Below are 19,943 nucleotides of genomic sequence, written 5' to 3'. Positions count from 1 at the left end.
GTGCTTTCTGGTTTATATTTTAGTTATCGCTCTCTTATATGTTCCCTCACTTTGGTTGTTCTGCGCTTGCTAGATATTTACAATGCTTTCTGCCCTAAGAATACATGGAGTCCTCTTAAGGGTTCCACTACATGCATTCTGTGCTTTCAACAGGTCTCGGGAGACCTAGAACAGTGTTAGGAGCACAGTAGATGGTCTGTAAATGTAAAGATGAATTGGGGAGAATCCACACTCCAGTCCTGCTCCCCTGAGAGCCACCCTAGAGAGATCTCCTTCCGGGTGTCTATGTGTATGTAAACGTACGTTTAAAAAGAACCACAGCTAACAACTATCAGAGTACCTGTTTTATTTGGAGTCGAGAACCCGAAGCCTTGGGATGCCACACTTCCTCCTCCAGAGCTGAAAGTGCCGGCAGGTTTCTGCTCTCCAAACGACGAGCTGGCAAATCCACCAAATGTCTTGGCCCCGCTGTTTCCGAATAGATTAGAGGTATCTGAAGAAAGGAAGAACATGTTGAGAGCGATCAGAGGGAGAGAAGGGTCCTTATCTACTTAGAGCAGAAAAGACACTGCAGCGAGGTGTTTGAGGGGAAGTGAGCGAGGAGTCTGGGATTCGAGGGAGCCGAGCCGTGGTAGACACCCTCTCTGATGTGCACGTGTCTCGATGACCAGCGGTTAGCCTCTGGGAGCCCAGGTTCCGGATTCCAAAGGCACACGGTACGGGGAGCTGCACGGGCCCCGGGGGACGAGGCTTCTGCGGAAGCGCACCTGTGCTCCCCCAGGTAATCAGGTCCACCCACCGGCTTCCTGCAAGACTGTCTTCTTCTGAAGGACAGGGCTCGCTTTCACTCCCCGCCTCACACGAAAACCTCGCATTTTGTCAAGCGAGAGAAAACAGAGTCGGGGCCGATCCAAACCAAGCGTAACGGCTTCCGGCTGTCTGCTTTTACAGTCGGGTTGGGTGTGTTTGCTGTTGCCGGTCTGCTCAGGGAATGGCAGGTGAGACGAGACAAACCACGGTGTTCCCAGCTCTGACCTGACGGGAGCTGGGGATGTTCCGGGAGCTGGGGATGTTCCGAGGAACTGAAGACTTCCAGCCTGACTGCCTTTTCCTAAGCGGTTCAACGAAGCCCTTGACCTCTCAGATGCTTATCTAGTGGGTCACTCCCTCTACACGCTGAATCCGTGCCAGGAATGAGAGGAATAGAAGAAACGAACTCCTAAAAACTAAGACAGGTGAGGGGTGTTTGTGTCTGTTACGAGAAACGCACATTTGACCATTAATAGGGACGGAGCCAAAATCCTGCATGCAGAAACACTTGGGTAACCCAAACGGCACGCTGTTTTCTATCAGGAATTTTTCCTTAACCTTTTTTTGGGAGAGGGGAGAGACAATTCGCACTTCCCCACCGTGTGTGGATGGGTGTTTTATTAAAAGAAGTCTGCACCCACAAGAAGGCAGGGAGAAGCTGTCCTGAAATCGGGTGGAGGCCCAAAGGCAGAGGAGTAGGCAGGGCGCTGCACCGGTGCCCCGGGTGGGGAACGGAGAGCTCACACCACATCACCAAGTGAGAAGTACAAACGTCTGCACGAGACTGGGCTTCCCCGGAGCCGTTCACGTGCTCACGGGGAAGGTGACGGCGAGAAGAGGGGAGTAACTCGTTCTCGAAGTCAACTTGTTCGAAGAGGTGACCCACCACTAACCTGTCAGTCTCAGGATCCCCCTGCGACCGCTAATATTTGCAGCTGCAATGCTCCTGATCGACAATCCGGGAAGTGGAGAGCCTTATCTCGGGGACACGACCACCTCAGATTTCTAGGCAGCAGTACACAGAGCCCCAGGCCACCACGTGGTCCCCGCTCTGGAAAACTCCTGCTGGCCGTTGGAGAGCTCGGCTAGGAGTGTGCCAGGCACGGACGGCGGGAGTGGTTAACAAGCTCTTTCTCATCGCCCTTGCACGCGGTGCCACAAGACTATCTGTCCCCCTTTTCTAGAGGGGTTCACAGGGGGAGGCTACAAAATGCCCTCTTCAATGCTCCGAGTTAGCTTAGAGGCCACGTTTTATTTTCAGTGGCAGTACACTCGACACTGGAGACGAACGACGGGCTTCTCGGCCACTCCTTTTACTTGGCATCTCACGAACAGAGAGGACTGCAACCTTCCGACTTTGGTAGTACTGACGAGGCAAAAATTCCAAACAGCAAATCAATTCAAGTGCAAGATCCGGGGCTGGCTCTCCTCTTGGAGAAATCGGCACTACGGAGCTGAAATGATTTTCCCGGGATGGTGCTGGGAGACTTAAATTCCTGAAGCCCGAGAACACCGAGAAGTTTCCGGGTGTCTGCATCCCGTCACCTCCCGGAGATTCCTCTGCCTGCAAGACGCTCTCGGGCGTCACGGTGGAATACACAGGAGTTCTGCAGCCAGCCCTGGCTCAGAATGCCTAGTAGCTGTGGGCAAGGACTTCAGCTTCCCGGGTCCCCGTTTCCTTGGAGATACAGTGGGGACAGTGAGGGGGTCCACACGGCTGCTGTGAAGACTGGAAGAGCTGATGGGCGGTCCTCAGAAAATAGAACTTCCCCTCCATTTAATTCTTCCTCCTGCTACAGCCCACTCATGTTCAATATAACATGTTCAATATACTAAGACGCAGAGCAGATCAGTGGCAGAAAATGGAATCCTTTCCATTTTGTCAAGGTCGTGAGAGTTAAAACACTCAAGTTGTAACAGTTTCCCTCGGCGGTCTCTAAGGGAGCTCCGCCCGGTGAAACATTCCAGGATCTAGGCTGCTTGAAGCCAGGTGGCGTCCAGTGAGGTCTGCTTCTCTCCTTCTATCTGTGCTCGACAGCTTCTCTCTCTGTCCTCTCCTAGTGCCTCCGAAATAACGCAGCCTCCGGCTCTTGACATGTGGTGAGTGAGAGGGGAGCTTGGTTGTTGGGACAGTATGTTGTCGTTTAAAGAGACGCCTCTTTAAACAGCAGCCCGTGGGGAAGCCTGTCTTCGCAGAGCTGTCTGGGGACTCTTGGGAGGTGGCAAGTACAGGGACAACTGGCATCTGCTCTGGGCTTCCTCCTGCTGGCATGACACGGATCCTCTTGGGTCTTTCATTTAGGGAAAACACTTGCATAATTCAACGTCAGGGTCCAACCGAAGTTATGCCTGATATAATTTATCAGAGAAGGAGGTTCTCAAGTAGCTCTTGTCCAGGATACTTTTCCAAGACATTTTCTTCCTTCTTTTCTTCCTTCCTTCCTTCCTCCCTCTTTCCTTTCCTCTCCTCCTCCCCTCCCCTCTCCTTCCTTCCTTAATGTTCATTTTTAGAGAGAGAGATAGAGTACAAGCAGGGGAGAGGCAGAGAGAGGGAGACACAGAATCTGAAGCAGGCTCCAGGCTCTGGACTGTCAGTGCAAAGCCCGGTGTGGGGCTTGAACCCATGAACCACGAGATCACGACCTGAGCCGAAGCTGGATGCTTAGCTGACTAAGCCACGCAGGCGCCCCACTTTCCAAGACATTTTCTTAAAGAACATTTGTAAAGGGAGGCTTGTGGGCCCAAAAGATTCTCATCAAATGGCTTCTTTATCCTCACACAAATATGTCTTTCAGGCCTCCGAATAGAAAGAATGTGCTGAGAAAGGTTCTAACCAGTGTCCGTCGGACAAGACTCGAGGAGGCGGTAGGTCCTTATAGGTAACAATTCACAGTGGTGCTGAATTTTTAGCGACCCCGGGAGTAAACAGTGTATCTCTAGTAGAGTCTCCGGGGAAGACAGAGAGCAGAAACCCTTGCAAGGTGGGAGCTTCTGGATAAAGAGCAGGCCAACTCCAAGCAACAGTGTTCCCGGCCTGTCTTTCCCAGTCATGGCAGACGTCTGATTACTTCTCGGACGTAAAGAGGGCAGCTTCGGGAGCAGGCGGCCTGGGGCCTCATGTCACAAGGGAAACTGCTAGTCGCTCGATCTGTGTTCAGATATCTGTCTGCAGGGGAGCAAGTTCGATGCTACAGGGAAGGAGCCCGAGGGCTGTCAGACAGGAGGCACCCAGGAGGACCCGTGTCCGGCTGCAAGGCCAGGGAGATCCAGGAGGCAACATGGCGGATCAGGGCTCTGGAAACACAGTCGGACGAGAGCCCGGCCGCTCCACTTAACGGCTGCCACCTCTGTCAAGTCCACACCCCTTCTGGGAACCTATTTCTTGACTGGCGAAACGGGGGCAGGCACATCTGAAAGTACTGTTGTGAGAAGTGCCTGGTCCAACCACTCTGAGCAGCTGGCACACGGAACGCGGTCCCTAAAAGTCCGTTTCCTTCTGCTCGATGTCACATGAAGGAAAGGAACACAGGGACGGTGGGATTCGAGAGAGAGATCACGGTGGACCCCTGTGGCCTCCAGGCCAGGCCGCACAGAGGCACAGGCTTACAGTCACCCCAAAAGGAAGGGCGGGCTCGGCGGGTGGAGAGGAGGGAGGTGAGCCCTGGTGTTGACGCGGGGAGAGCTGAGGGGGGGGGGGTGTGTATGAATGACAGCCAGCAGGGCAACTGGCCGAGGCAGAGGGAACATGTTGGGGGGACAGAAGAGTGTATGGGGCAGCTCACTGAGGGCCCGGACTTTCAAGTCGAGGAGCTGGCAAGTCAGTGGGAAGCTGCCAGGGGTTCTGTGTAGGGTCAGTGGCAAAAGAAAAGCGGAGTTTAAAACACTCAGCTTGGTGTGGATGTCCAGATGCCAGGGGAGGAGGCTGGAAGCAGGGAGGGGAATCTGGACACTAGTGTGATAACCCAGATGACAACAGGGACACGGGTGCAAGGACAGAGAGAAGCAGCAGAAGAGGGACTGTATGAGAGGCAGGAAGGGAACCCGGAGAGTCCGTCTATATAGCCCGGGAAAGACGTTGCACTCAGAAGCGCCAAATGGTGCACAGTCACCCGAGAGAAAGACGCTGTCCCCAGTGGTTTGCAGAAAGCATCCTTAGTTCTGTGGTGAGGGCAATGCCCGTCCCCAGATGACTTTTAGCTCCTCCTTCTCCACTGTTCTTCTCCTTCTGGGCTACAGAGGCTGCGGTCCCTTTCGCTATCGAATCATACATGCAGTCTTAAAAACAGAATCATGTTAAGCCTTTCCCGTCCCCTTTCAAATTCATTGAAACCGCTCCGCCACACGAAAGTAAACTGCCGGTTTACAAAAACCAATGCTTGGGAACAGGAAGACGAGCGGGTGTGTCTGAGATCAAGAATCTGGTACCATCTTCTGAAGTTTCTGGTTTCATTTTAAACCCGAATCAGAGAATCGGGAACGACGGTGTGCCAGCGAACGACAGACTGGGGTAGAGGAGGCAGCACTGACTTGCGGTGTGGTCCAGTTTCCATGATGTGAAAAACTCGCACGAAGGCTGTGTCTGGGCTACCCAGCACGAGGTCACTGCGTGCAGAACTGGGGAGCATGCAAGGAGCTGGCTCTCCCGAGCCGACTGCAGGACAGGTAAGAGCCACGGCATAAGAAATGCATCAGCCAGGAGGAAAGGGGTTTTTACAAGGATATGGCACACCTAAGTCTCAACAGAACGGGTTAGTAGCGCAGCATCGCAGACGGTAACCTACCTGTGGGCGAAACCCACATTTGTAAGTAGCACGTTAATCAAGTGCCTCTTCTGTGCCAGATGCTGTTTTGTATGCTCGGTGTGGTCTGGCAGAGTTCTAGACCTGCCGCTTTCTGGCTTTGTGACTTAAAAAAAAAAATCAAAAAAAAAAAAAAAATCACCTAACTATCTGGGGCTTGTTTCCTCATTGGAAAATGGAGACAGTGCTGTACAAGGATCCTGTTTTCAAAGTACACGCTATGGAGCCCTGCAGTTGAGGGCTGGGGAGAAGATGGGGAAACCACCCAGGCGTGTCTCTGGTTCTTGACCCCTGCTTCCAAGCAGACCTGTTTCCATCTGTTTCACGCATCGGGATTCTGCTTGGAAGTTCACCCGCAGACACAAACGGTTTTTGAAAACTGCTAGACTCGATTTTTAAAAATGCTTCATTCTAGGATTTGAAATTCGTCCTGGCAGACTGAAAGCTACAGAACAAAGATTTCTGATTATATAATTTCACAAGTTAAGAGGTCTGTGTCTCTTGACTGTAATCTTTCCTTATATATTACCAGATGGACAGTGACATCAAAACAGCTAATCAGCGAATCTGGAGACTCAGGATAGAGAATTTTACTTTTAACGGCACGAGCCTTAACGCGAAGGAAATATCTGTCCTGTGTGTGGAACATCAGCTTCCGATTCATGAAGATCTTGGACAGCACAGCGGTCGAGAGATGCTTCGTGTGTAGCGCGCTAAATGAGGGACGCAGGGATGAAGACGACAGGTCCTGAGTTCCCTTCTTAGCCTCCACTGGCGGTGGGATTTTTTTTTTTTAAAGATGAAAAAAACCCAAATTTCTTTCATTTCCACCCATGAATAGATGGATCAACAAAGAATTTGAAAAATTAGCTGGAGAAAAAAGTGCCAGCAGAAAGATACAGCTTCAGTGGAAAATAAGACGAAAATGTAAGAGATGGGAAATAATGAAGGCTCCAAGTTTTGGATAACGTTTCTCTATGGCAGCTGAATTTTAAAGCAAACTCAAAGAAGAGTACTACACAACGGAACTCCAGATGCTCCTTCTCTGAGCACACCCAGCTTGCTCGGCTGCATTTATGCCTGTCCGGCTGCATTCACTTCAAGTCATTTCAACCCTAAGAAACAGTGATTTGGGCCTTGGGAGAGAAGGCGTGAGGAGCTCAGGGCCCAGATCCTCACCCTGCAGCTCTGATGTCTTTTCACGGTTATGTAGGACATCTCATTAAAAGACCAAAAATAAAAAAACAAAATAAAAACAGATCACACTGCTTTGGTCCGTCTAGAGGCCTTCCAGACCCCCTCTTTCCTTTCTACGCTTGGCACCGAAGCTCTGATACCACCACGGGGGCGACGATGGCATTATGGGGCCAAGGGACCGGGAAAGCGGTCTCAACTTACTTGGAGTGGCTGCAGACCCAAAGCCCCCGCTGGCCGAGCTGAATGGGTTTTTGTTGGCCGCATCCAGGCTGGGTTTCCCTCCAAGGCCACTGAAGAAACCTCCCCCTCTTCCAGTGTTTCCAGACCCAAACACGCTCCCGCTGGAAGAGGGCTGCTGAAAAACAAAAGGGGCAGGAAGCGAGATAGGATGAGAGGTCATCATCAAACGGCAGGCCACATCCGCGGAAAGAAGGCGCTCACAGCTGGGACAAATGGAAAAATCAAGAGCAGTCTGATTAGTTCTGGGACGGATGCTCTAACAACCACAAAAGAAGCTGGACCCTGGACAGGGACTTCCTACGAGTCAGAAGTTCTCAAGCTATTCTGTGTCCACAGTTCTCTGAAAACGTGATTTATGGCAGGAGGGAACTTTGAATGTTTATCTGCCTTGCTGCCTGCATCTCTGCTTGACACGATGCCAGGGGCAGGAAAACCAGCCCCTCAAGAGTTCCCCTAAATGAGAAAGTTTAAAAACATTTCTAGAAAGTTTAAAAACCACTCATTTTGACTCCTCTAGTATTTGGCTGAACTCATCAGCAGCTGATGAGAAGTGATTTACAGTGTCTTTTCTCCCCATTTGGGCACTTTTATTTCATAATGACTTTCCCATCCTGCAGAAATAAGCTTAAATTAGCTCCATTGTTGAAATGATGACCATAGCTGAATTTTGTCCAAGTCTGCAAATCTTATGCTCAGAGGATGCTGCTAACTTAGGGCGCGTGCTGACTCAAAGCTGTCTCAGGAACCACACGCTTTATTTCTGTCTGGAAATTAGTGCTTTAGGGAAGACCAGTGCTAGATTTGAAGGACCATTAATATTAGTTAAGTGTGAAGTCTTCTTGGCTGTGACAGAGGCTTTTAGAAATGGGTCACTGCACAGGAGCCTTAGAGGAGTGTCCTTCAAAGGCAGGCAGAGCGGTGCTGAAGTCCGTCTTCTGTGAAATGGTAATAATGAACTACCCAACTCAAAAGAGTGAGTTGGGGCGCCTGGGTGGCTCGGTCGGTTGGGCGACCCACTCTTCATTTCAGCTCGGGTCATGATCTCATGATTCGTGAGTTTGAGCCCCGCGTCGGGCTCTGTGCTGACAGCACGGGGCCTGCTTGGGATTCTCTCCACCCCCGCCTCCCCGCGCCCGACGTCCTCTACTCTTGCACACCTCAAAATAAATAAACATTAAAAAAAAAAACCCAACAAAAAACAACCCACAAAATGGCGAGTGAATTAAGTGTGCTAAGAAACGTGATGCACTTTAGAATCGTGCCTGGAATATCACTGTATGTTCAGAAAACGGCTGCTTTTTAATATTTTCACAATGATGACAACAGGCCAATGACTGAGGACGTTCTATATACTAGGTACTTTTCTAAATACCTCACACGTACTTTCGTAATCCCTACAAAAGTCACACCTCCAGGGCACCCCCCCAGGTGCACAGCCACCACCCTGGTCTGAACCACCTCACCCTGACTCGTTCCCTGGACTACACAATTTAGCCGGGGTCCTGTTTCCGCTACAACCCATGTTCGCGCAGCATCTAGAGTAACACTTTCCGGAGGCAGGCAGATCATTAAACTCCTATTTAAAAATTCCACGAGACCCTACATGATCCGGCCCCTGTCCGCCTCTGACATCATCTTGTATCATATCCGCCCCCCCCCCCCCCCGCCTCCATGGTCTAGTTACAGTGGTCTCTTGTATTTGAACGTGAGAGGCTAATTTTTACTGGAGGGTGATGTACTCATTGTACCTGCTTGTCTCTCCTTCTCTCCCCCCTCCCCAAACCTCTTTGAAACAACAGTAAGAGTTTTACTACGACCATTTAATGATGAGTAATAGCTTTTGAAAACCTGGAATCCAATCCAATCACAAAAGCATAGGCTCTGATACCTAGTAGCCAGGCTTTGCGAGGAAGGAAGAACATGGCAGTGAACGCAGGCAGCGTGTAGAAAACACCAGACTTTTTAGCTGGCTTCCATGCATCAGGCTGAATGAACTGCCAATCTGTGGATATTTTGCTGTACCCAAAGATGGCAATTTTGGATGCTTCAACCTACATTGTAAAACTATGACTTGAGAAATAATGACTATCTGTAGAAATGAATAGAAGGGGATCGCAGAAGTAGCTGTGAATTGATAGTTACTGCGTTCTTATAAATGGGTTATTAGAGAGAGTTCCATTCATTTTAATTGCAGTAAGTTACAATAGTTTTTAAAACTTTAAATTATGGAAAATCTCAAAAGTGTACAGGAAGTAGAAGGGGCCGCCTGGGTGGCTCAGTCAGTTAAGCGTCTGACTTTGGCTCAGGTCATGATCTCATGGTTCATGAGTTCGAGCCCTGCATTGGACTCTGCACTGACAGTGCGGAGACTGCTTAGGATTCTCTCTCTCCCTCTCTCTCTCTCTCTCTCTCTCTCTCAAAATAAGTAAACTTAAAAAAAAAAAGTAGAAGAGTACAATGCTCCTACCCTATACTTATCCAGTTTCAATGAACTCACAGCCAGCTGAGTCTTTTTTCTTAAGCTTATTTATTTTGAGAGAGAGAGCGCGCGCGCACAATGAGGGAAGGACAGAGAGAGAATCCCTAGCAGGCTCCACACTGCAAAGCCCCATTTGGGGCTTGAACTCATGAACCACGAGACCATGACCTGAGCCAAAGTCAGATGCTTAACCAACTGAACCACCCAGGTGCTCCATCTGAGTTTCATCTATACCTCATTTACTCCCCTCACCTTTTATTAGTATGAAGCAAATCCTAGACATCGTTTCAACCATTGATTCTTCTAGTATAAATCTCTAAAAACATAAACTATAACTATTACCACTATCATGCCTAAAATATTAGCAATAGTTCCTTAGTATCATTAAATAGGGAGCTACCAGATCCAACCTTGCAATGTTACCAAAAAGAAAAAAAATCAAACCTGAATCTCCCGAAGCCTCCAGACCCAACCCCCACTTCACAGGAAGTAACAGAGGACAGGGGACCAAGTTCACTTGGGAGCTATAACATGGGAATGCAGTCAGCAACCAGACCACAGGAAATTCTACAGAACAATTGACCTGCTTCATTCAACAACCGAATGATGAGAAACAACGAAAGGAGGCAGGACATGGAGGGGTCGCCACCTATAGATCGAGACACTCAGGGGACCTATCATGCAGTCCCAATGTGTGGACTGGATCCGATCCTAATTCGAAGAAACAAATGTAAAAAGGGACAAGACACATTGATGAGACTCATTCAGAAAGGCATCTCCTGACTATGCAACCTAAATCCTTTTCCCTGATTACTATCACGTCATCCTGCTTTACTCTCTTTGTAGTACTAAAACTATCTGAAATTAAACTATTTTAATAAACACCCATCAAATGTGACCTTCCAATCCATGAACATTGGATGTCCATTTATTTAGATTGTGCATTTCCTTAAACAATGTTTTACAGTGTTCAGAATGTTTTGCACTTGCTAAATTTATTCCTGAGTATTATATACTCTTTTTGATGTTACAGAAAATGGAATTTTCTTGCATCCATTTTCTGATGGTTCATCGCAAAGGTGTAGAAATAGGTTTTTGTTTTTGTATTGATCTTGTATCCTCCAACTGTGCACCCATTCGTTAGTTCTAATAGTGTTCTAGTGGATTCCTTAGGATTTTCTATATATAACTGACCATGTTATCTGCAGATACAGTTTTACTTCTCCCTTTCCAGTCTAGATACCTTTGATCTCATTGTCTTGCCTGACTGACCTGGCTAGAAACCACATATGCCTTTTGAGATTCATCCACATTGCTGCATGCGTTGGTATAAGCATTCTTAAGTCTTTTTTATGGACTGGTATTTTCAGCTCTTTTGGGTAAATACCTAGGACCGGAATTGCTAAACCATAACATTAGTGTATATTTAACTTACTGACAAATTGCCGAACGGTTTTCCAAATTACCATTTTATACTCCCACCAGCGATACATTAAGAGATCTATTTGCTCTAGATCTTTTCCACATTCTTTTTGTTAGCCCTTAAATTTTAGTAATTCTAGCAGCTACGGAGCAGCGTCATATTGTGATTCCAATTCGCATTTCTCTGATGACTAACAATGGTGGTCAAGTTTTCACATGCTTATTGGCCATCCGTGTACCCTCTTTTGTAAAGTATCTGTCCACGTGTTTTGCTTTCTTTACATATTCTGGACAGAAGCCCTTTGTTTGTTACGTGTATTGTAAATATTTTCCCCCAGTGTATGCCCTGTCCTTTAATTTTATCACAAACTCTTTTGATGGGCATCACTTTGTAATTCTGATGGCAGTCTAGTTTTTACATTTCCTTCCTTTACGGCTAGTGCTTTTTTGTGTTCTATGAAATCTTTGTTTCTCTAATAATGGTTTCTTAGCAGTGGCATTATTGACATTTCGGGCTGGATAATTCTTTGTTTTAGAGGGTTACAGAATGTTCAGCAGCATCCCTGGGATTCTAACCCCTAGATGCTGACAGCATCCCCGACTCGTGAGGACCAAACAGGTCTCCAGACATTGTAATTGTGATATTCCTCCAAAGGGGTGAGGGGCAGAAGTGATCCCATTTAAGAACCGCTGATCTATTCCAAGGTAGCAAAGATCTTTTTGCCTTTTTACTCTGGTTGTCATGTTTAACATCTCCTCATAACCATACATTATTTCTCTCTAGGTCCTGAGTCTTTTTAGCTGCTTTTGAATTTTTCGTTTTGTATTTGGTTCTCAGGAGCTGATCTATGATGTGTGTTGGTATGGCTTTCTCGCATTTATTCCGTGCAGGGTTCACAGTTTCTTTGTTTTCTGGATCCCTGTTTTTCAATGCATTTGGAAAAGCTTGGCCATTTTTCTTCAAACATTTTTTTTCCCCTATTCCATTCGGTCTCCTCTCTTTCAAGGACTCTGATCACACATACAATGGACTGCCTGATACTGTTGCACAGGTCATTAATGTTCTGTCAGGTTTTTGTTTTTTTTCCAGTCTCTCTGAGCTGCACTTAAAGAAAAAATAATTTGTATACACACACACACACACACACACACACACACACACACACACACACACATATATACTTATTATTTTAAGCAGGCTCCATGCCCACTATGGGGCTTGACCTTACCACCCTGAGATCAAGTGTTGCATGCTCTGCTAACTGAGCCAGCCAGGCGCCCCCACTCTGAGCTTCATTTTAACTAGTTTCTACCGATGTCTGTTCAAGTTCCCTGTTCTTCTGTAGTATTCCCTCTGCTGCTATGCCTGTCTAATCCTATTTTATTTCAGATGCTAGATTTAAACTTCAGATATCGATCAGGACTTTCTATTTATTTTCGTAATTGCCAATCCTCTGCTGAGATTCCTTATTCAACCGTTCTTTTCTCTTCCTGTAAATCCTTGAGCACAACAGTTACTTTAAAGTCTCTGCCTGCTAATTCTAGTATCTAGACCATCTACAAGTTTTTTCTGGTTGTTCTCTAAAATATGATTGTGGGCACCCTTTGTTTTTGTTGCTTCGCAGTTCTGGGCAACAAGAGATTACACAGCTGTGCGAGTGCTTTCTGCTTTTTGGTCCTGCCTTTACTTCCATTCCCTTAACAAAAGTGGGGGGTCAGTGGATAGGGATGCTTTTTATATTGAACAAGTTACTGTACTTGCAAGTCTTTTAGGCCCTGATTGTTGTTCTTTTTTTTTTTTTTTAACATCTTTATTGGGATATAATCCATATACCATACAACTCACTGATTTTAAAGTATAAAATCCAATGGTTTTGGTGTATTGCATTAAGTTTTTAAAATTGTGGCAAAATATCATCTTGTCATTTTAACCACTTAAGTATACCATTCGGGGGCACTAATTCTATTCACAATGTTGTGCAACCATCACCACGGTCTATTTCCAAGGCTTTTTCATCACCTCAACCCAAATTCTCGACCGTTAAGCATCACTCCCATTCCCGCTCCCTAACAGCCACTGGGGGTCTCTGGTCTACTTTCCTGCTCTATGAATTTACCTATTGTAAATACTTCATGCAAGTGGAATCATACACGATTGGTTCTTTTATGTCTGGCTTACTTTATTTAGCATAATGCATTCGGGGTCCATCCACATGTAGTATGACTTGGAACTTCTTCCTTTTGGAGGACTGAAGAATATTCTACTGTGTGTACAAACCATATTTTGTTTATTCAGTCATCTGTTGATGGACACTTGGGTGCTTTCTTCCTTTCAGCTATTGTCAATAACACCGCTGTGAACATTGGTGAACAAGTGTCTTTGACTTCCTGCTTTCAATTCCTTTGGCTATCTACCCAGTAGAGGAATTGCCGGGACATCTGGTAGTTCTGTGCTCAGCTTTTTGAGGAGTCACCAAATCGTTTCCCACAGCAGATACACTATTTTATATTCCAACCAGCCTCGTGTGAGGATTCCAATTTCTCCACGTCCTGGTCAACACCTGTTTTTCTCGGTTTTTGTTTTGTTCAATAACAGCCACTGGAGGGCTATGAAGTAGTGCTCTCATCGGTCATTTGTTTTGCTTGCCCCCCCCCCCCCCCCCCCCCCGTTGCCAGTAATTTCTTCTGGCTTCTTCCCTTGCCAGTACATTTCCTCAATCTGCGGCATGGCCTCCCTTCCACCTTCCCAAACCCAGACCTGACACACGCCCCCAGAATCCGCTGCACCATCACGCTCACCTACATTGGGCTCCCGTCTCTGGAAGTCGACTCCACAAGGCGTCCTGCCACTCTGAGTCCCACTGGGACAGACCGTTTTCTCAAGATGGTCACAGCAGTATTTCTAGACCCATGAGCTCTTCTAGGGCAGGAGGTGAAGTCTATTCCCCTCCTTTTACAGCTGGGTGGGATTGTAGGACTGCTTTGAATAACAGGATGCCACACAAGTGATGCTTGGTGACGAGGTCATAAAAGGTTATGTAGCTTCTGCCTGCTCCCTTTCTTTCTTGAAATTTCTCCCAGGAATCCAGTCACCACGTTGTGAGGAAGCCCAGGCCACAAGGAGAAGCCACATGCTGACGTTCTAGTCAAGAGCTCTAGCTAAGTTCTGAGCCAACAGCAAAATCAATCACTGGAGATATATAAATGCTGTTAGGTTTTGGGGTCATTTGTTACACAGCACAAGATAATTCGAATAACCACAGGGTAAGTGGGATTTCTCCACTATATGGATTTTGCTTGCTGTTACAACAAGAGTTAAGGTCTTCTGTATCCTAGCCACAATCTACCTTCTACCCTTAAGATTTTTCTGAGGATACTCCTATCATCTGAAAGTTCATACATTTTTACAGTGTGCATCATGCGCTAGCCACAGTCCTACAAAATGAGCACACAGCAACAAATGCAACACAGAGAGCCCCTTGTTATCAGCAAAAAAAAAATAAAAAAGAAAACAACAAAAAACTGATTTGAACTTCTGGCCCCTCCAACTGCAAACGTAATTTCTGCGAAGGAAGAATATGGGTAGGGCGGCGGGGGGCTAGTGACCAATACGGAGTTTATCACGGTAAGTTTTAGATCTCTGGCTCCACATCATGCCTGTGAGTCCCCTGTGTGGCTCCAACTTATTCATTTCCCTAGCTGGATAAAATTCTATGCCAGGATAATACAAATTCATCTACCCACTGGAATACTGATAAACATTTGGGATGCTTCTAGTTTTTGGTTATTATAACAAAGTTGCTACAAACACTCCCATGACCTGGTGCCCATGCTCTTGAGTTTCTCTCAAAGCACACACATGGGAGTTGGAGCTGCCTGTCTTTGTCCAATCATGCCACCTTGGAAGGTGGTTGTACCAAATCACAACCTGACCAGGGGTGGAAGCAAATTTCCTTTGCTCTGCACATTCGCTGGCATTTGGGATCGTTGGGCTTTTAATTTTTGCTGTCGTATAGGTGTAGATCTCTTTGTTGTTTTGATTTGTATTGCTAATTAAGTTGAGTATGTTTCTTGGTCCTTTGGCTACCCTTTAGCTTTTATAGTCTCTTATTTTTTCTTCTGTACACAAACTGTAATAAAATATACGTAAAACTTACCGACTCCAGTGGTTTTAAGCGTACGATTCAGTGGCATCGAATATACTCACGATGTCGTGCAACCAACAGTATCTTCTTTTTAGAAAACCTTTTGCCTATTTTCTATTGTGTTTAAGTTCACCAATTTTCTGTGTAGAGAGCTCAATGAGTTTTGACATGTAACTGATTATAACCGTTCAAGACAGCAAACATCGTTTTAGTGCTCTAAAAGGCTCCTCTGTATCCCGTGTTTAATGCCCTAAGACCAATCACTCTTCTGATTTCTATCATGCAAAGTTTCGCCTGTATTTGCCTCTTTAGGTACCTGTACTCTCGTGTCCGGTTTCTTTCACGTAACACTACGTCTGTGGGATTTACCCCTTTTGCCTCGTAGACAAGCGGCACGTTTGATTTCGCTGCTTGACAGTATTCCGCTGAATACACATATCACGATTTATTTATCCGTTCTTCAGCTGGTATGCATTTCTTGTTTTTCGTTACTATGAATATACCGCTAGGGACACTCGTATCCATACCTTCCAGTGAACAAAGGCACTCGTTTCTGCTGGTTACATGTCTAGAAGCAGATACGCTGGGTCAACAGGAATTTTGTGTATCTAGTTTTGACAGCAGCAGGTGCTTTTCCAAAGTGGTTACACGGATGTATGCGCCCCCCCCCCCCCAACACGTGGAAGTTTCTAGTTGCTCTACCCCCTCACCAATATTGGGTATTGTCAGCCCTTTCAATTTTAGCCATTTCGGTGGGGGTGTAGTTGTCTTTTTTCTTTTCGATTTGTATTGTTTATATATCCTGAATGCAATCACTCCGTCAGTTTTATAGGCTGTAATTTTCCTATTTCATGGCTTGCTTTACCCCAAAATTAGCAGAGCCGTAATTTTAGTGGAGTCAGATTTTCCTTCTGCCTGAAGAGTATCTTTTAGAATTTTCTTCAGGTCTGCTAGGCATAAATTCTCTCAGTATCTGTCTGAAAAACGTCCTGATTTCCCTTCACTCTGTAAAGGTATTTTTCATGAGGTCTAGAAATTCCAGGTAGACCGACCATCTCTGGCTTTCACTGTCACCGCTGAGAAGTCAGCTGTGAATCCAACTCTTGCCCCTTTGAAGGTAACCCGTCTTTTCTCCTGAGCGCTTTTAATGTTATTTCTTTATAGTTCTGTATGATGGGGCTTGGAATCAGTTTCCTTTTATGCAGTGTTTGGCATTTGTTGGATTTTTGAATCTGTGGGTTAGTGTTTTCTACTGGTTTTGGAAATGTGTCTTTTTCTCGAATTCTGTCATACATTCTTTCTCTTTCTCTCTTCTCCTCTGATTAAATGTTAAATTTTCTAAGATTTTGCTTTTACGTTTTCCATCTGTTTTGCTCTCCATGATGCATGCCAGATAACTTCATCTGACCTTTTATAGTTCAAGGGTCACCAAAGTATATAGTTCCGTGGGCTAAATCCAGACCACTGCCTGTTTTTGTAAATAAAACTTAATGGAAACATAATCATGCTCATTCATTTATTTACGGTCTACGGCTGCTTTTGCGTAGCATTAGGCAGCTGTGATGGAAACTACATGTGGCCCTCAAGGTCTAAAATATTTACTATCTAGCCCTTTGCACAAAGTCTGCTGATCTCTGTCCCAACGTATTATTACTCTCTTCGGCTGGGTCTAGAGATTTTAGATTTCCAGGATCTTAAATTTCAATTATATTTTCTATTAAGTTCCATGCGGTTCTTATTCAATTCAGCTATGACACTTTATCTCCCATTCTTTACTAGTATGCTCAATTTTGCCTTTTATTCCTACTGGACTCGTAAAACGATGGCTGCTTTATAGTCTAGGAGTCTTCACAAATGTATGTCTGATGTGTATTCTGGCCCTTGCTCACAGTTCCTTGTTTCCTTTTGTGACTGACTCATTTAGGCGTGGGAATCAATGTCCTTACAAAGCGTCCAAGGCCCAGAGTTAAGTCGCTTTTCGTCAAACGGGGTCGGTGCTAGTTCTGCCGGACATCTGCAGACATCACCATCCTACGATCCTGTCGGGCCACATTCGCAAGCCGAAACCAGTGAATCTGGAGTCCTGGCTTGCCTTGGGGGAGGGTCCCTTTTATACTCCCCACTTTGTGCACATCTCCGTGATCTCTGTCCCTTTGTCCTTTGCAACTATTAAAATAGGAAATGATAATTTTCTCAGATGAATAAATGCCCTCATGGCAAAACTGGCTCTTATGCTCCGATCACTTCCACAGGTACTCACTTTCCTTCGTGAAACACCTTGTTAGCTGCCCAGTGCTTTTCAAACTATGGTTTTTATGTTTTCTCGGCCATGTTTAGCCACATCCGGCGAGGAACCTGGTTTAAATGACTTAACCTGCTGTTACCGGCTCCGAAGTGCCAAAGATCACAGACTAGGGCAGAGCCTAGTCTTCAAAGGAAAAGGATGATGAAGAAAACCCCTTCTGGAAGATGTGGAAGAAACATCTAATATGCCTGCTGTTTCATTAATTAACGGACAAATACCAAACCACCTTTGGAAAGCCACCATCGCGTCTGATACATCAGAGTATCTTTCTTTATTCTGATCTGAAAGCAGCTGGCATGTGATGTAACAACGCATTTCCTCCGGGCCCTGCCACTTTCATGTGTGGAATGGGAATAATAACGGCACTTCCCTTAGAGAGGCACTAACGATGACGTGAGTCAATCTGTGTAAAGCCCTCAAAACCGTGTGCACACACAGATAACAGCTAGACACATTGAAGCAACTCAGGTCACCGAAACGAGGACATACAGCTTAGTTGAGGGCCCATACGTGGTTTCTGTTCAAAATTATTCTTTTTGTCTAAACAACCATTTAAGAAGGTAAAAACTATTCTTAGCTCAAGGACCTTAAAAAAAAAACCAGAACAACAAAGAACAAAAAACAAAACACCACAAGGCCGAGGAGCAGATTTCAGCCCACGAACTGTAGGTCAACCCCTGGCCTAGCAGAACAGGCAGAAGATTGATAGAACTCACGCACTGTGCTTTTAAAGTGCTCTCCTAGAGGACTGTCAAAAAAAAAAGGGGGGGGGCTCAAAATTGTAGCGATTCTCTCAAATCAGAGGCTGAGACTTCCGTGTCCCCAAGGGAGCTAAAGAAGGCAGAGCTTGAGAACCATGTGAGGCTGTTTGCTGGCGTTCGACACACAGTACGAACTGATTACACTGTGTGGGAACAACGTGGATGGGTCTGACATGTGTTGACACGAATGGAGGCAAACATACATCGTTTACCTGGCCGAAGACTGTCCCGCCCGTACTGGCTGCTTGACCAAACAAAGAACCAGTGTTGCTAGACCCAAAACCTGGAAAATAAGAAGAAAACAAGTTTAATTTGGATGAGTCTTTTACGACATCAAGTATTTTGTTTTCAGATGGCATTCTAAGATACCGGGTAACAAATGGACTCGGGAATAAAATCTGTTTTCCTATATAGGCAATGGAGAAAATTATGAGTAATGAAGGCCTTTCTCGGGTCATCGTTAACGTTTTATTAGACTGTAAATTCCCAAATCCTGAACGCTGAATCCTTGTCTGCTGCCAAAGCCCAGGCTGGTACGGACTGCAGGGTGGGCCACACTCAGGATAGCTTTTCCTTACTTTGCGGTCAAGGAGTCTTTCCAGTGACTGACTTAACGTCACAAATGTTTTTACTCCTTGGTTTCCTCTATCTCAAACACCAGGCTCTCCTGAGGTACTTCCTCTTTTTTCTAGGTGGCGTTAACAGGGCTGAGGTGCTGCTATTAACTGGGCCTGGGAAAACCAGGCGGGACTGCATGTTAGCAACCAAAGAGCCCGAGCCAAGGAGCTGGAAGACGGGAGTTCCATGGTCATCCCTGTCACTGATCTCTACGTAGGTGAGCTCAGGCAAGGCTCAATTCCTCCACCAGGGCTGGAACAGACTGCTCAGGTACCTTTCCACATTGTTACTAGATGAAAGAAGATTGCTTCAATGGTTCATACTTGCGTCTGAACAGTTTGATTATACTTGTGCCTGAGGGACTGTCAAGTTCAGACTGCAGAGAAAAGGATGCTCCCAAGAGCGCGCTGAACACCCTTCTCTTTAAGCCTCCCCAGGCCTTTCCCCCTTGCGACACCACATGAGCACATTCCCCAGAACTCAGGCCGGCCTCCTGACAGGGCAGCAGGTGGAGCTCAGAACTGTCTTTCGGCACTCTGTCCTTGGAGCTGAACCCAGCGGGAGCTTAACAAACATTTGCGGAAGGGAGGGAGGGAGGGAGGGAGGGAGGGAGGGAGGGAGGACAGACGGACTAAATTTCCTTGCTAATAAATTATAAACCATCTGCAAATAAATCATCACCAAGTGAACGAATGGGCAGTCACTTATACTCTTGCCCACCAAGAAATCATTAATCCCTGTTTCCCCCCTGCGGCCTAACTGCTGAAGAAATTGCCTTTCCTTAGATAATTACTAGAAATTGAAACTTAGAAAATATTCTCAAATTGTCCTGTTGATAACTTGTGGAAGTGAAAGCAGCTGAAATGGACACACAACAGTGGGTTATGTTTTACTTTAAAAAGTAGTAACATTTAGGGGTGCCCGGGTGGCTCAGTCGGTTAAGTGTTGTACTCTTGGTTTCGGCTCAGGTCACGATCTCGCGTTTCGTGAGCTTGAGCCCCGCGTCAAGGCTCTGTGCCGACGGTGCGGAGTCTGCTTGGGATTCTCTTCCTCTCTCTGCCCCTCCCTGCTTGCGCGCTCTCTCTCTCAAAATAAATAAATACACAAACTTAAAAAAAAAAAAAAAAAAAGGAACATTTAAAGATTTGGGTTGTGTTTTTTTTTTTT

General features: G+C 46.1%; 1 protein-coding gene and 1 long non-coding RNA gene across 10 annotated transcripts in view; one reads left to right on the top strand and one right to left on the bottom strand.

Annotated features, from left to right (window-relative positions):
• The window catches only part of NUP214 (nucleoporin 214), a 95,219-nt gene that overhangs the window by 9,212 nt on the left and 66,064 nt on the right, over window positions 1-19,943 (bottom strand). For 5 of the 9 annotated variants that reach the window (XM_030294494.1, XM_030294501.1, XM_030294497.1 and 2 more), the window contains 3 exons: window positions 18,362-18,441; window positions 7,008-7,161; window positions 341-493 (listed from right to left, as the gene is read on the bottom strand). In XM_030294494.1, the coding sequence (XP_030150354.1) occupies window positions 341-493; window positions 7,008-7,161; window positions 18,362-18,441 (387 nt within the window). The remainder of the gene's footprint in view (window positions 1-340; window positions 494-7,007; window positions 7,162-18,361; window positions 18,442-19,943) is intronic. The other 4 variants (XM_030294498.1, XM_030294503.1, XM_030294495.1 and 1 more) reach the window with 3 other exon arrangements.
• Window positions 3,477-7,010, top strand: LOC115500141. The gene is made up of 3 exons (XR_003964404.1): window positions 3,477-3,675; window positions 5,277-5,472; window positions 6,142-7,010. It is a non-coding gene; the product is annotated as an uncharacterized LOC115500141 (long non-coding RNA).

This window comes from Lynx canadensis, chromosome D4, assembly GCF_007474595.2.
Source record: "Lynx canadensis isolate LIC74 chromosome D4, mLynCan4.pri.v2, whole genome shotgun sequence".
Taxonomy (NCBI): domain Eukaryota; kingdom Metazoa; phylum Chordata; class Mammalia; order Carnivora; family Felidae; genus Lynx; species Lynx canadensis.
This window is presented reverse-complemented; position numbering and strand designations above follow the sequence as displayed.